Source organism: Thalia democratica, chromosome 2 (genome assembly GCF_965202585.1).
Source record: "Thalia democratica chromosome 2, ktThaDemo2.hap1.1, whole genome shotgun sequence".
NCBI classification, from domain to species: Eukaryota; Metazoa; Chordata; class Thaliacea; order Salpida; family Salpidae; genus Thalia; species Thalia democratica.
The window spans coordinates 36,617,335-36,631,641 of record NC_139166.1 but is presented as its reverse complement, the minus strand read 5'-3'; the positions used below and the strand labels follow the sequence as shown (position 1 = coordinate 36,631,641).

Genomic DNA, 14,307 nt, shown 5'->3' with positions numbered 1-14,307 from the left:
GGTTATTAGTTTTATATTTAGCTATACATTCATTTTAGTTTTTAGATCAGATTTACTTTTAGTTTAAAGTTAAAGTTTTAAATTATTTAACTCAAAAGTCTATTTTTGTTTTAAATTAAGAAACTGTAAATTATATCTTTACTAAAAATGTGCAAAGTCAACTATATTAAATAAATCTGGTCAATTTCTCTATTTGAACTTTTTTTGTCACATATAAAAAACGGGTTATAATTAGGTCGATATGTGTTTTTATCTTTGATATAACTAAAAAAAAATGTGTTAGTTTTAATACTAAAACTACTAATTTACTTTTTTTTTTTCATTACTTTACTAAAAGGGTTTTGTTAAGAACGTTTTATCAAGTTTTTAAATTGCTGCTGTTACTAAATATTGTCTTCTATTTTCATAAAGGCTTATAAAGGGTCGTCTAAACCTTTTCTAGTACTCATATCAGTTAAAAGACTAATATTTGAGAAATTATTAACTGAAAATGTTTAAATTCATTTAGACGGGTAGCTGTCTAATTTGCACGAGCGTACAAAATTACACGAGGGGACAAAATTGCACCAGTGCACAAAATTGCACGAATATACTTTTGCAAAAAAGGTCACTTTTGCACGAGCAGACAATTTTACACAGGTTAATTTTTGTTTAATTTCTTTATTAAATTTACCTTTTTTGTTTAATTAAGTTTTTTTTCCTTTACTACCACTGTTTCCTCTTACCCTCGGTCGGTGAGATATTTTTTAACAATTTTTTTTTTGAAGTTATTTTTTTTTACTATCACTGTTACTCCTAACCCTTACCCTTGGTCAGTAACTTTTTTTTGTTAAATATTTTTAAGTTTTTTTCTGTTTTATTTTATCTGTATTTATTTACTTTCGTGCAAAAATGTAACTTGTACAAAATTGACCTTGAGGCAAAATCGTCTCCATGCATTTTTGTGCCCTCATGCAAATTTGGCTTCGTGTAATTTTGTCATCGTGCAAATTAGACCCTTTCCCATTACGACATATGATTATAAAACTTTGGTTCTATTAACAGATTCAATTGTTTTTTAGCTCCACTTAAAATATTTTCAAAGATTTTTGATTCTATTTTAAATAAAAAGTCTCCTTATAGTCAATAGTTATTATATGTTTTTGTTTTAAAAAAACAAATAGAGAGATCTTAATTACTGGAAGAGAAATAATGAATTTATTCTTTCAAAAATTTATTTTTCAAACTAAGTTTCGGTCAAAGACCTTGTCATTGCTTAAATAAATCTAAAAAAGATATATGACAGTCATGGATAATAGCATTTAAACAATTAAATGAAAATAAAACCAAATTTTTACTTAAGAAACTAAACAATTCAAATTTTAATATTAATACTGAGTTTTAGGTAAAGCTTAAATTTTAGTTAAGTTTTAAAATCAATATAACAACAACAATAATAATAAAAGCTGTATGTAACTTTTTTTTTCTTCTAGTTAATTTACAGAGTAAACATTGCTTAAGCAAAAATGTGATTAATAAAATGAGCTTGAAATTGAGTTGAATTTAATGTAGCTTATTTTAATCGTGACGTAACTATTGAAAATTTAAACAATCTTGTGCTTGTAATCGCTATGAAAATTTGAAATCCCGCTCAAATGCTTTATATAAAAACTTATAGTTAAAATAAATTATTACCTAAAAACAAAATAAGTTAAATTATAATACTAAGTTTGAATTTGTGGCAAAATTTAAATTTTAGTTAAGTTTAAAAATCAAAGAACAACACAAATAATAATAAATCTGTATGTAGCTTTCTATTTTCTTCTAGTTGATTTTAAAAGTAAACATTGCTTAAGTAAAAATGTAGTTAATAGTAATAAGTGAGCTTAAGTTAAGATGCATTTTAATCAAGCTAAATTTTATTGTGGCTTGAATATTGTAAATTTAAGTAATTTGTGCTTGTAACAGTTACGAAAATTTGAAAGTTTGCTTGAATAAAAAAAAAAAAATAAAAACCTTTAACTATAAGAAAATAGTAGCTATAAAAATTAAAAATCATGCATAAAACCTGTATTACGGGTAACTTAAGTTTTGAAGTGGAGTTTTCGGAAGTGCGGGCAGGAATAAAAGAGCTCGTACCGTTTGTTTAGATTATCCCTTCTGTCTGCTTTAGCGATCGCGACCTTTTCTAATATGCAAGTACTGCAAATGCTTTGTGGGTTTTTGATTTTGCCAATATTGTGGATAATTTCCCAATCTATTTTGTAGCCAATGTTCTTATTTTTAAGCTTCCATATATACTTCGATATTTCTGTTCTATTCTCTTTATAGTTTTTAAAGTCACTAATATGGTTGTTCCACCTTTTTTGAAAGTTCCACCCGTTGAGCCCAAATAGTTTTTGTTTCGTTTTCCGATCTGGTTGTCGCTTTATATACCACATTTTCAACTAAGCATATATTCTTAAGGGGACATTTGTTTTTTGTTCGACAGTTGCAAAGTGTTTCGTTTTGTTCATCGTTTCTTGTTTTTAAGTATTTTCGATTGTGTTTTTGGATTAGTTTCGTAATATTGCTCATGCAGCTATATGAAATTATCCACCATATTGGCAAAGCCTAAAACCCACAAAGCATTTGCAGTACTTGCATATTAGAAAAGGTCGCGATCGCTAAAGTAGACAGAAGGGATAATCTAAATTCTAAACAAACGGTACGAGCTCTTTTATTCCTGCCCGCACTTCCGAAAACTCCACTTCAAAACTTAAGTTACCCGTAATACAGGTTTTATGCATGCTTTTTAATTTTTGTAAAAATTATTTTCTTAAAGTTAAAGGTTTTTTTTTTTTTATTCAAGCGAAATTTCAACTGGTTAGGTTTTCAACTGTGTTTTCATTTTAAACTTTAGAAAACAAAACTTATTGTAAACTTACTGTACGTTACGTTTAAAATTTTAAAACAGATCGTTTTTAACTATATAAAATATACTTTACTTAGAAAATTTATCTTTAATAATATTTTATTCTTTATTAGTTTCATATCTGGTTCAAGTTTTATTTTAAAACCAACTATAGTATTTATTGTCTTTTAAATGTTTAGATTAGTATATGAAACAAATTAAGAAAAACATTATAAGAAGTATTACATTTCGTTTTTTATTTTTAAAGTAATGACTTCTTAAAGTTTCACTATTTTAAACCGAATATAGTTTTTAATTTGTAACTATATTTCACGTGTAAAATTTTTTTAAATTGAAAGAAAAATTAAAGAAATAGTAGAAAATATGTAAAAAGTATTATTTTTGCTATTTTACAGTTTTAGTATAAAGTAGTATTGAAATTTTGATTTTTATTCACCGTAATTGTGTACATTTAAAAAAATTTACATTTATTGTATTAATTTTAGTTATAAGTAAGTTTAACTAAATTTAATTTTTTTTAGTATATATGTGGTACAGTTACCTCTCGCTTATTTACGCACATTGTGTCCACAGAAAAAGTGCGTAAAGATATAAGAGATCGTAAAGAAACGAGAGGTACCAAATATACTCACTATAATGGCTGTTTTTTAATATTGCTTCAAGTTAAAAGCAGACTGGTCACTTTCCCACTTTTAACTATTTGTTTACTTCATTTATAAATATGAAAACAATAGATAAAACTATACATATATTAAAAAAAAGGATTTGAATTTCTATATAATAATAAAACGAGTAGAAATAATTTTACTATTTTAATAATAAGAAGAAATTATCTTTATCTTTATTTATATGTGACATTTATATTCTATTCTACTTAGCAAATTCAAATTATAATTAAGAATTTCTTTACAATTATAAAATGGTGGTTATTAATATATAGGGCAAGACTGCTGTATTATTTCTTTGTGTTTTAAACTCTCAATATTTCATTTTACTTTTATTATTAAACACAGTCATTTTTATTTCAGAATTTTGATTTAATCTCTTATTGTTAACAAAATTTCTGATATACTGAGGTATAACTAAATGTTTATCAATTAGTCAAGGAACATAAATTTACAAAGTTTAAAGACATATAGAGGTGTGTTAGCATTCAGAAACATATTTTAATTTAAAAATATACATTAAACCTAATTTGTGCAATATTGAAAAAAAAAAAATATTTTCTGAATTTTGTAGAATTCTGAAATGCGTAACTAAACGAGAGTGCGTAACGTCACGAGTGCGTAAAGATCCGAGAGGTTACTGTACATGATAAATCAAGTTCGTAAAAAAGTATTCAAGAGACCATATCTTAAAATATGAGCATAGTTAAAAAAATAGGTGTGGAGGTTTTATCAATATCTACAAGTCTTTTTTATGAATTTGTTTTGAGATATCAAAAAACTATATATATAACATAACTTATAAAATGTAACGTTAAAAGGCGTTAAATCCTGGAGATCCTGATAAGCTAAGCTTATCGGAATATATACCACAGATGTTTTTGTGTCAAAACTTTATTCCGACTAACGGCGTTTCACTGCTCTCAAATAAATTTAAGAACAGGTCTACGGAGTCTATAGAATATTAACTCACATTAGGAAAAAAAGCATGTATAATTATTATGCTTATGCATGTCCCACATGATTATGTGGGTAGTAACTATAAACGAACTTTATGGTTTAAAAACAAAGTTTGGAATAAAAACATAAAAGTATAAAATTGTCTACAAAAATTACAACTTTAATAAATTCACATACTAACCTCAAAAAAGCTCTAAGAATAGGCAAGTTTAAAAATGAAAATTATATTAAGTTGTGCAGAAATGTTACGTCATAATAAAGTTTACAAATTAATTAATAATTTATGCAGCTTAAAAACATGAAGTATTAATTTTGTAAGTTTTTGTGATTGTATATGGCAATGTTGTGAAATAAATAAGTGCATAAGTAGACAGAGTTATTTAAAGTAGAATCGTCGGTTGTGGGGACAAATATTCGATAAATCTTGCCGCTTGTTCAGAAGTAGGTCTTTATCTTCTGCTGCAACTACTGCTCTTTCTGTATTGCAAGTTGATTCTACTTACTCCGTTGGATGCATGTTTGATCTTTGAAACAATACTCCACTCCATGTTTGGCCTTTTACCGTACCTGTGTAAAAAAATTCCAGACATAATCCGATAAACGCGTGCTTTATTGTTTATTTATATTTTAAAAGTATGTTTGTGGTCAGCATATCTATCTTTGAAACTACCTGCTGTACTTCCGATATAAATTTTATCAGGGCCCTTACTTTTAACTTTATAAATTACATTTTTAATTAAACAATTACTATTAAATGGGCAGTTATCTTTATTTATTTTACGACAATTACATGTTTTAGGCATATTACTTAACTTATCACTATTAAGCTTAGTTGGTTTTGAATATTAACAAATTAATATTCAAAACTATAAATAAATATTCAAAACAAGACTATATAGTCCTGGACAAGACGTTAAAAGGTATCCGTGGTGTGCGACTCGATAGCCGAAAGGTTTTTTGTGCACCAGGTCCTAGGACCAAATATTTTGATCGTCTTTTTTTTGTCGTTCAATAAACCAGTGGTCGGCACGCTGATCAAAATCTGAGTACACTAAAATGCAAAAAAGTAAATCTGTGCACCGCAAGATCTTATTTTGATAAGCTCCTCTAGTGATGGGACTATATGAACTTTGAAATCCAGGCCGGATGTTAGTTTGAAAAACATAGACGGACCCTAATTTTTGAATCAGGTAGATCAATAGTAGTTTGTATAGCTGCATAAGTATATGAAAACTTTACATTGTGTTTTATTCCTCTTGTAGACATGACAAAAAAATTTTTTTTCATTTTTTTATAAAAAGAATAATATGTTTATTAGTAAAGATTAAAAAAGTAATCAAAATTTATTTAATTTTTTCTTTTATAAAATTATTTTACTAATGGAAATTCAGCTTTTAGTTGAACTTTTATTTGAGAAACATATTAATTGAAAAACGGTAGTTTAATTAAACTAAAGGTCGGTACTCAGCGAGCATTCAGTAGTCGCAGGCCAAATTTCAAAAATAAAAATATTCGCAGGCCGTAATTGTTTTAGTTACAATGTCACAAACCTCCCGTCATTTATACATATGATTTTTTCAACTCCTCATCTTAAACCTCAGAATATCAAGTGTGAGGACAAAAATTTACATTCTCGCGGGTTTAATGTTACCTATTGTGGGCCGCATCTAATTTATAAAAGACTCGCAGGCTAAACTTTTACACTTCATGAGTCGCGTGTAGCCGGTCTCTTGATTAAGTTCAAGTTAAAAAAAGTTAGTGTTTTCAACGAACAATGTTTCAGCCGTAAAGCAAAAATAATACTAATTATGAGTAAACATATGCTTTATATATCTCATTATATGTAATTTATTCAAGTTGTTAAAAAACTAAATTGTTCAAATTAGAAATAAGTATATATTAGAAAAAGTTGTCGCAGGTTTTAAGATTACTTAAGTAAAAAAAAGTTATATGTATTTATTTAAATAAAGTAATAAAAGTTGCACAAAATATCTAAAAAAATTTAAGATTATTGTAGTAAAAAAATAATAAAAGTATTTATTTAAATAAAATATCTCAAAAATGTTAAAGATTTTCAAAACAAAGATTTGTAGGTATTAATTATACCTACAAGCGCTATTTGTATATGTTTTCTTTTTAGTCGTGACCCTTTGAGCATTTTCGTAAGAGTTTGAATAGTCCGAACTTGAATAGTCGTGTACCCAGAAACAGGGTACTTTTTACACTAAATATTGTGTTTAGTAAATAACTTTAGGATTTAAATTATTTTTTTTAAATTGGTTTATGACTTAAAACTCTATAATTAAATTTTCATTGCTTTTAAAAAAAACTCGCGTAATATTATTAAGATTACGTGGATATTTTATTTGAGCTAAAATAAGAAGTTTGCAAATGTGAGGATTCCACCAAGCCAGTTTGCAATTTAATACTTTTTTTTGCAATTACTTTTTACTAAAATTCATAAAACATGTGCTTAGAACATATTGATAAAACTTTGTGTTTATCAACTTTATTCAATAAAAAAAAAAGGTATTTCTTTAGCATTACATGAAACAAGCGGTTTTATTGATTAAGTTACAAATTAAATCCCGACAGCTCTAATTTGATTTTTTTAAAGGCCATAATTCGAAAGTACTATATATATTTTTAAGGATAAAAATGCGTATGTAGGCCTAGTTAATACTAGTGATGTACCGGACCCGGACTTTTTTTTTTTTAATTAGAATCCGGCCGGAACCGGACTTTTTTTTTCAAATTAGAATCCGGCCGGATCCGGATATCCGACAAAAATGGCAATATCTGGCCGGACCCGCATAGTGAGTTCGGTACATCACTAGAATAAACTAGCCTGAGTCAGAATGAGGTTATTAAAAACTGAAAAAAAGCACTTTAATCTAATAATAAGTAGAACAGCTAGCCACAAATTTACAAATATAGGTGTTATTTACAATTTAAAATCTGAAATCAAGTTCTTGAACAAAATTAACTAGAAAACTACAAAATATTGAAAACTGGATCAGCTCAAACTCATTCAAAATCTAAAAAAAAATTAGCCTGAGTTTTTATAAAAAACTAAACTAGCCTGAGGCAGTCCAAAATTTTCTAAAATTCCCAAAAAATTTTAAACTAGCAGGGTTGCCACTGTTTAAGTCAATAAAACTAGCTAGAGTGAGTATAAATAAGCCTGAGTCAGAATGAGGTTTTTAAAAACTGAAAATATTACTTTAATCTAATAATCAGTAGAACAGCTAGCAAAGGTTGACAATTTGGTAGTAAAGTTGTGGACTGATTGTGGTACACTAAACTTATTAGTACTACCCATCATAATTAAGTCCTACCTTATTTAATTAATATCTAACAAATACTAAATTCTAACTGAGACTACGTTCTGTAAACAGACACGACAGTTTTTAGTAATGAATCTTTTATATAAAACACAATAAGAAATACTAGCATATACAAAATTATTAATTACTTTGGTAACACTTTAAAAACTGGAAGCTATTTAAATTTATATCAAAAGACTTAAAACAAAAAACTAAAAATTAAATAAAACTCTTAGTAAACAAGAAACTAAAAAATTTTTATTAAACTATAAACCTGGCTTAAATATTTAAACAATTAAACACCAGTATATCAGTTGAAATATTCACTTTTAAAACAAAACACTACCTACAATAAGCATTCACAAAAAAGTTCAAGATATTTTGTTGCTTCAAGCTGCACACCAAACTAACTGCTTACATATAAACTGCCTGTCATGTTCTGTTGCATCAGTATTTAGTTTGAAATATTTCGTCATATGATTTTCATTAGCTCGTACATTCAACCGTATTAACTCTAAATATTCTCTGAGCTCAACTTTCAACAATAGATAATGCAAGTATTCATTCTAAAGTTTTCAACTTTACAACATATGTAAAAAGTTGAATTTCTGAAATGTTTATTTCATTGTTTAAATTTAAACAAATGTAAAGGTGTTTAATTTTAACTGACGAAAATGACTCTTTTTAATTTACACAGGGTTTGTTTTTGAAAAAATACTTTTCAGTATGCTCTTTTTTACTAATTAGATCCGGGTCCGCCCGGATCTCTGTTAGGATCCGGACTTTTTTTTTTAAATTAGAATCCGGCCGGAACCGGACTTTTTTTTCAAATTAGAATCCAGCCGGATCCGGATATCAGACAAAAATGGCAATATCCGGCCGGACCCGGATAGTGAGTCCGGTACATCACTAGTTAATACCTACAAACACTTTTTCTATTTTTGCAAAAATAAATTTATTAAGAAAAAGTACTTTATTTTAAATCTTTTTAAGAAAAAAAAGAGTTTGTAGATATCAGTTACAGCTAGGTGTCAAAAATGCATGAAGGGACACTTTTGCACGGGTTGAACTTTTTTATTAAGTTTTATTACTATCACTGTTACCCCTAACCTTTGGTCGATAATTATTTTTTAGTTATTATCAATTTTTTTTTTTACTTTTAATTTTACCCCTAACCCTTTGTCAGTATGTTTTTCTTCTCTCGTGCAAAATTGACCTTCGTGCATATTTAAACCTTCGTTCAAAAGTGTATTCGTGCATATTTTTCTCGTCCCCATTAGTTAGACCTAGATACGCTTTTCTTGTTTTAAGATATTACTGAGTTGTGGACCTTAAAAAGAAATTAAGAGTTTTAATTGCCCGAGTTTTAATTGCAGTTATCACTAAAAGTTGAATATAAATTTTTACTTAAAAAACTTGTGATTAGTTAACTAAATTTAACATGACTAAAATCTAAAATTTTAAAATAAAACTTATGATTCTACAGAGGAAATAGAGTTGCTATAAAAACAATTTATCATCGAATTAAGTACAATTATTTTTGTATTCTATTTGAAGCATCGCACTTCTAATTATTTTATATTTTAGCTTTTCATTGAATTTTTTGTAATATACTTGATTAATAATTACAAAACTAAATTTCAACCAAACAAATAACAAAGTTTAAAGATAATCAGTTTTGCTTTTGTATATTAAAACAAATTATGTTACTTTTTTAGTTCTAATGTACTTTTAAGATAGGTTTAATAAAAATTAAAAACATTGATAACAACGGATACTTATATAAAAGTTAAGTTATTGTTTTAAAATCAACAAAACAATGTGAAAATAAATAAGACTTAATAAATTTTAAAACTATAACTTGATACATATATCGTAAACTAACTTAAGTTTCAAAAATTTCTGAAAAAAGTATGTACTTTTTTACTCTAACTACTATATTGTTTTTATTATTGTTTTTAAACTTAGTATTCTATATAAAACTATCTTATTTTCAATGTATAGTTTAAAACACCAATTAAAATAAGTAAAAATTAAAAAACAAACATTATAAAATATAGCGTGAAAAAATAGTAATGATTTAATTTTTAGTTCTTTTACAAAAATCAAAATTAAAACCGTCAAAGCTTAACACTTATGGCGAAAATGTTCTTATTTAACTTTTTTTGAAAATAGAGGAATTTCAAATATTTTAAAAGTATTTACTTGTTATAATATTATATCTTAATCCACATCGTTAAAACAATAAACTTTTAAGATTTTATAAATTTCAATCATACTTAAAATGTAACTTTTAGAAACCTAATACTAAACACATTTTGTGCTCTATAAAATCTATATTATCTAGATCAGGGTTTCCCAAAATAGGTCAAGTTGGAAGCCATTACAGAGGCTTAGGGGGCCGTGAGCAGTATAGGGGCCACAAGGGGGCTAGGAGAAACTTACACTAGATAATCTGGAGTTGATGATGAAGAGCAAAAAAAGTCAAAGGCTATTCTAATGGTAGTTTTGAAACTTATGCTAGATATTATTTAAAAAATTCAGGAAATTCATTAGGTCATAAGCTGTAAAAGGGGTCCACAAGGCCATAATTTGAAACTTACACTAGATATACTGGAGTTGTAATGAAGAGCAAAAAAAGATCTTATGCTTTTTTAATGTTTTTATTTTTTTGAAACCTTGTCGGAGGGGACCAAAACTTTAATCTCAATAAAGGGACCTTTTGAAAAAAAGTTTGGGAAACCCTGATTTAGATTATCAGACTTAAACAGTATTTTTGATTATCTTGCCAAGGCAGTTATCAAGCTTGAACACATCTCAAAGAACTCCATTGTGTGATGAGCGCTAGATGGTGATGTAGTATGATCAGATGCAGTTGTGACAACTGATGGCTTGTTGGTGTCGAAAGTGCTGTTTGAAGACACACTCTTTGCAAGTTTATCGCTACTTGAACCTATATTTATTTTAAAGATACAATTTTCAGTATTATTATTTGAATAGAAACTTAATGTAAAAATTAAATGATTTAATACTTATTAAAAATAAGTTAAACAAACTTCAAATTAACAGTCGAACATAGTTCATCAGAAAAACTTTAATATCATTGTTTCTTATTAAGATTTTTAAAAACATGATTTCTTGCATTATATATTATTAGTTAAAAGTGAAAGTAATATCGGAAAGTTAGAAAGTTTTTATTTCAATTAAATAAATTTAATAACACTGCATTTTACAAAAAAATCAAAATACCACCTAAATATTAGCCTTTAAGCTCCTATAGACTGAGAATCGGATTTCGTTTTTATTGTAACTCATAAAATTATACATATTGTATTAGTAGCTAATAACTCTTAAAAATAAAAATAATACATTTTAATGTAAACATTCAAAATTTAAAGTTAATTGTTTGTTCATTGAGAATTCAGCGAAGAAAAGAAAGATATGTTAGCTTAAAAAAGAAAAGGTACTGTGAAATTTTTTTGTTTTATGATAATGTAGTTATTTATTGTTTTTTATATACTCTTTTTAGTATATGTAATAATTAAAACTGTTAACTTGAAAAAATATATAAATATACTCCTTAAACTTCATACTATAACTTTACTAACTTTTTGTTAAATAAAGAAATTCATTTATTGTTGTTTTCAGATGCATTTATATGTTTAACATATAAGTTATAATTCTTACTACTTCCATCTAACGAACTTACAGATTTTAGTTGTAGATTAGTATTTAAACTCATAATTACTTGATATTCATATAATCATATCATTATTTTTTGCATCCATGCTTAAACTTAACTTATTTAGTCATATTTTTCTAAAACATCTACAAGCTAAGTTGACAAAACTTAAAAATATTTCATGCATTGTATAGTTAAATATTTCATAAACTATTAAGTTTATTTATATTTTGTTGATAGTATCTTACATAGGTGAAAGAACTAAATAATATTTTTAGACTGACTAAGTTTAAAATATACAATATTTAAATATTAAAGTTATTGAAAAATTTTAATATACAAAAAAATAATTTTGGCAAACTCATCAACTCAATACTTACAGTACGTAGTGTACTAACAAAAACTAACTCTACTTAAGGTATTCTAAATATAAAATTCTAACCGCAACTACTTCCAACAGACATTGAGTCAGCAGCTTGACTCTCCCATTCAGACTTTAAAGATTCTTCACCAACTGTCATTGTTGTGCTTACTTCTTGAGTATTGTCATCTTCGTGTAAGCTACTAAAGTCTAACAAGTAACTTCTACTGTCTACTTGATAAAGCTGTGTAAATTGTAAAACAAAATTGTTTTTAGCACAAGTATCCATAAAATATAGAAAATTAACATTAAGCTAATGAAAACTACTAGTTCTAACACATTAAAAATCTTATTCCATTGACTGAAGATTCATAAGTCATAAAATCAAAAAATATTTTTTAGTTGAACATACCATGGAATTGTTCTTAATTAAATATTAACATCTTACTCATTTTATATTTATAAACACAGTATTGATAGAATGACACAACTATATACAATAAACATCTAAAAACGTAAAAATATATGTAAATAAATAATTTAGAATTAAATACATTATACAAAACATTTTAACAAACATTTTTTCTACTATTTTATTGTTTTTCTCTACTTGAAGAAATTTTGTTACATTTCAGAAAAGTTAAAGTTATCTACTTTAGTAAAACTTACTTTTGACTTTTGAAACTTAGAGAATTTTTTGACGTACCAAACTAAAAACAAAACTAGACATCTAGCAAACTTAATTTAAGTTACTCTGTAACTACTTTTCAATATATTACACAATTACTAACTATTCAGCTTCAACCAGATAATATTCAATATTATTATGTTATTTAACTAACCTGAAGACTCATTTTATTTTCTAGCTTTGTAATAGGATTTATCCTTTTAACTTTGACGTGAAATGGAGAAACAATATTCCAGGAGTAATCTAGTTTTTTCATCGACTTAAAAACCTGTCATTTTACAACACTTTCAACCTATAATATTTTTAATGGTATATAATGATTTAACTAACTTAAAATATTATCTGACTTTATACGTTTGTGATGATTAAATTTTAAAGTATGGTCATATAAAAATATATATATATAGTTTTTATAATAATAAATATTCATAATTCAAAGCTAATTGTTCGTTAATAAAGATCCTAGCGAAGCAAGGATATTATAATTGATATAAATATTATGAATAAATTTAATAACATTAAACAAACTATTACCAAATAATTTCTAAAATTCTAAAATTTACTAAATTATAAAAAATATGTAATTCACAAATAACAATTGTCATTTTATTATTTTATCAGTTCTTAAAAACAGTATTTATATTAAAAAATATCAAATTTTTAGTTTGCTCAAAAGTTCTATTAGTTTCACTTCCTGAATTTTATTAATTCCTTGAACTATTAGAATTATCCACTAGATCAGCGAACTGTGGCACACGAGCATGTTTTTATTTGAAATGGGATGCAGTCCATAAAAATTAAAACTTGCGACCCTTAAGCATGCAAATGCGACCCGCAAAAAAAATAAAACTTACACTAGATATTTTTAGGTTCGAAGTAAAAGAAAAAAAAGATCTTAGGTAAAATTTACGGAAAATTTGAAAATGACACTACATAATTTGGACTGAAACTACAACTGCAACCCGCAAAAATTATACTATAAAAATTTAACCCGAGATCAACAAATGCCTGCCGAACCTTGTACTAGATCTACAAATGAAGATTATTTTCATTGTATTGATACAAGTGACTGTGGATTGAACAAATAACTTACTTGATATACATATAAAATACAAGACTAATTAAAGAATAGAACTATCATAAATACTACTACTTAAAAGTGACCATTACTATAAAAAAAAACAGAACTACAGTATTTTCTTTAGTCAAATTGTGAAAAGTATAACTATTGATTACAGCAATATAACCACAGAGACTTTTGATATCTAAACTGTTTAGATATCAAAACTCTCTACACACAGATTCTAATAAATGAAGTTATTGAAGGTATTTTACCAACTACTTACGATAAAAATACTAAGTAAATTTTTTAAAGGTAACAAAATAACTTAAAACATTTTGAGGAAGATCTTAAATCTTTGCTCTCAAATTGTCTTACTCTATAAAGAAAAAGTCTATGAACAAATAGACGGCGTTGCAACGGGTAGTCCATTGGCGTCATTATTAGCAAATTGTTTTGTGCCTTCAAAAGAAAATTTATTTTTAACATTAAATTCAGAACAAAAACCGATTTTTTTACGCGAGATATGTTGACGATATTTTTGTACTTATAAATAATGACAACGATTTGAATAGTTTCTATTACGCGATGAATTTACTGTATTCAAATTCAACATTTACTCTAGAAAAATTTGCCAATACTTAATTACCCTATTTAGATACAGAAGTTAAA

The 14,307-nt window shown here is 26.3% G+C and overlaps 1 protein-coding gene across 1 annotated transcript in view; it reads right to left on the bottom strand.

Moving 5' to 3' along the window:
* Positions 1 to 9,901: 9,901 nt before the first annotated feature.
* LOC145849852 (5'-AMP-activated protein kinase catalytic subunit alpha-2-like) overlaps positions 9,902 to 14,307 on the bottom strand; it is a 26,947-nt gene continuing 22,541 nt past the window's right edge. Inside the window, exons 8-10 of the mRNA XM_082954929.1 lie at positions 12,730 to 12,843; positions 11,969 to 12,131; positions 9,902 to 10,797 (exon numbers count right to left, since the gene is read on the bottom strand). Coding sequence (XP_082811055.1) covers positions 10,625 to 10,797; positions 11,969 to 12,131; positions 12,730 to 12,843 — 450 coding nt within the window. The 3' untranslated portion in view covers positions 9,902 to 10,624. The remainder of the gene's footprint in view (positions 10,798 to 11,968; positions 12,132 to 12,729; positions 12,844 to 14,307) is intronic.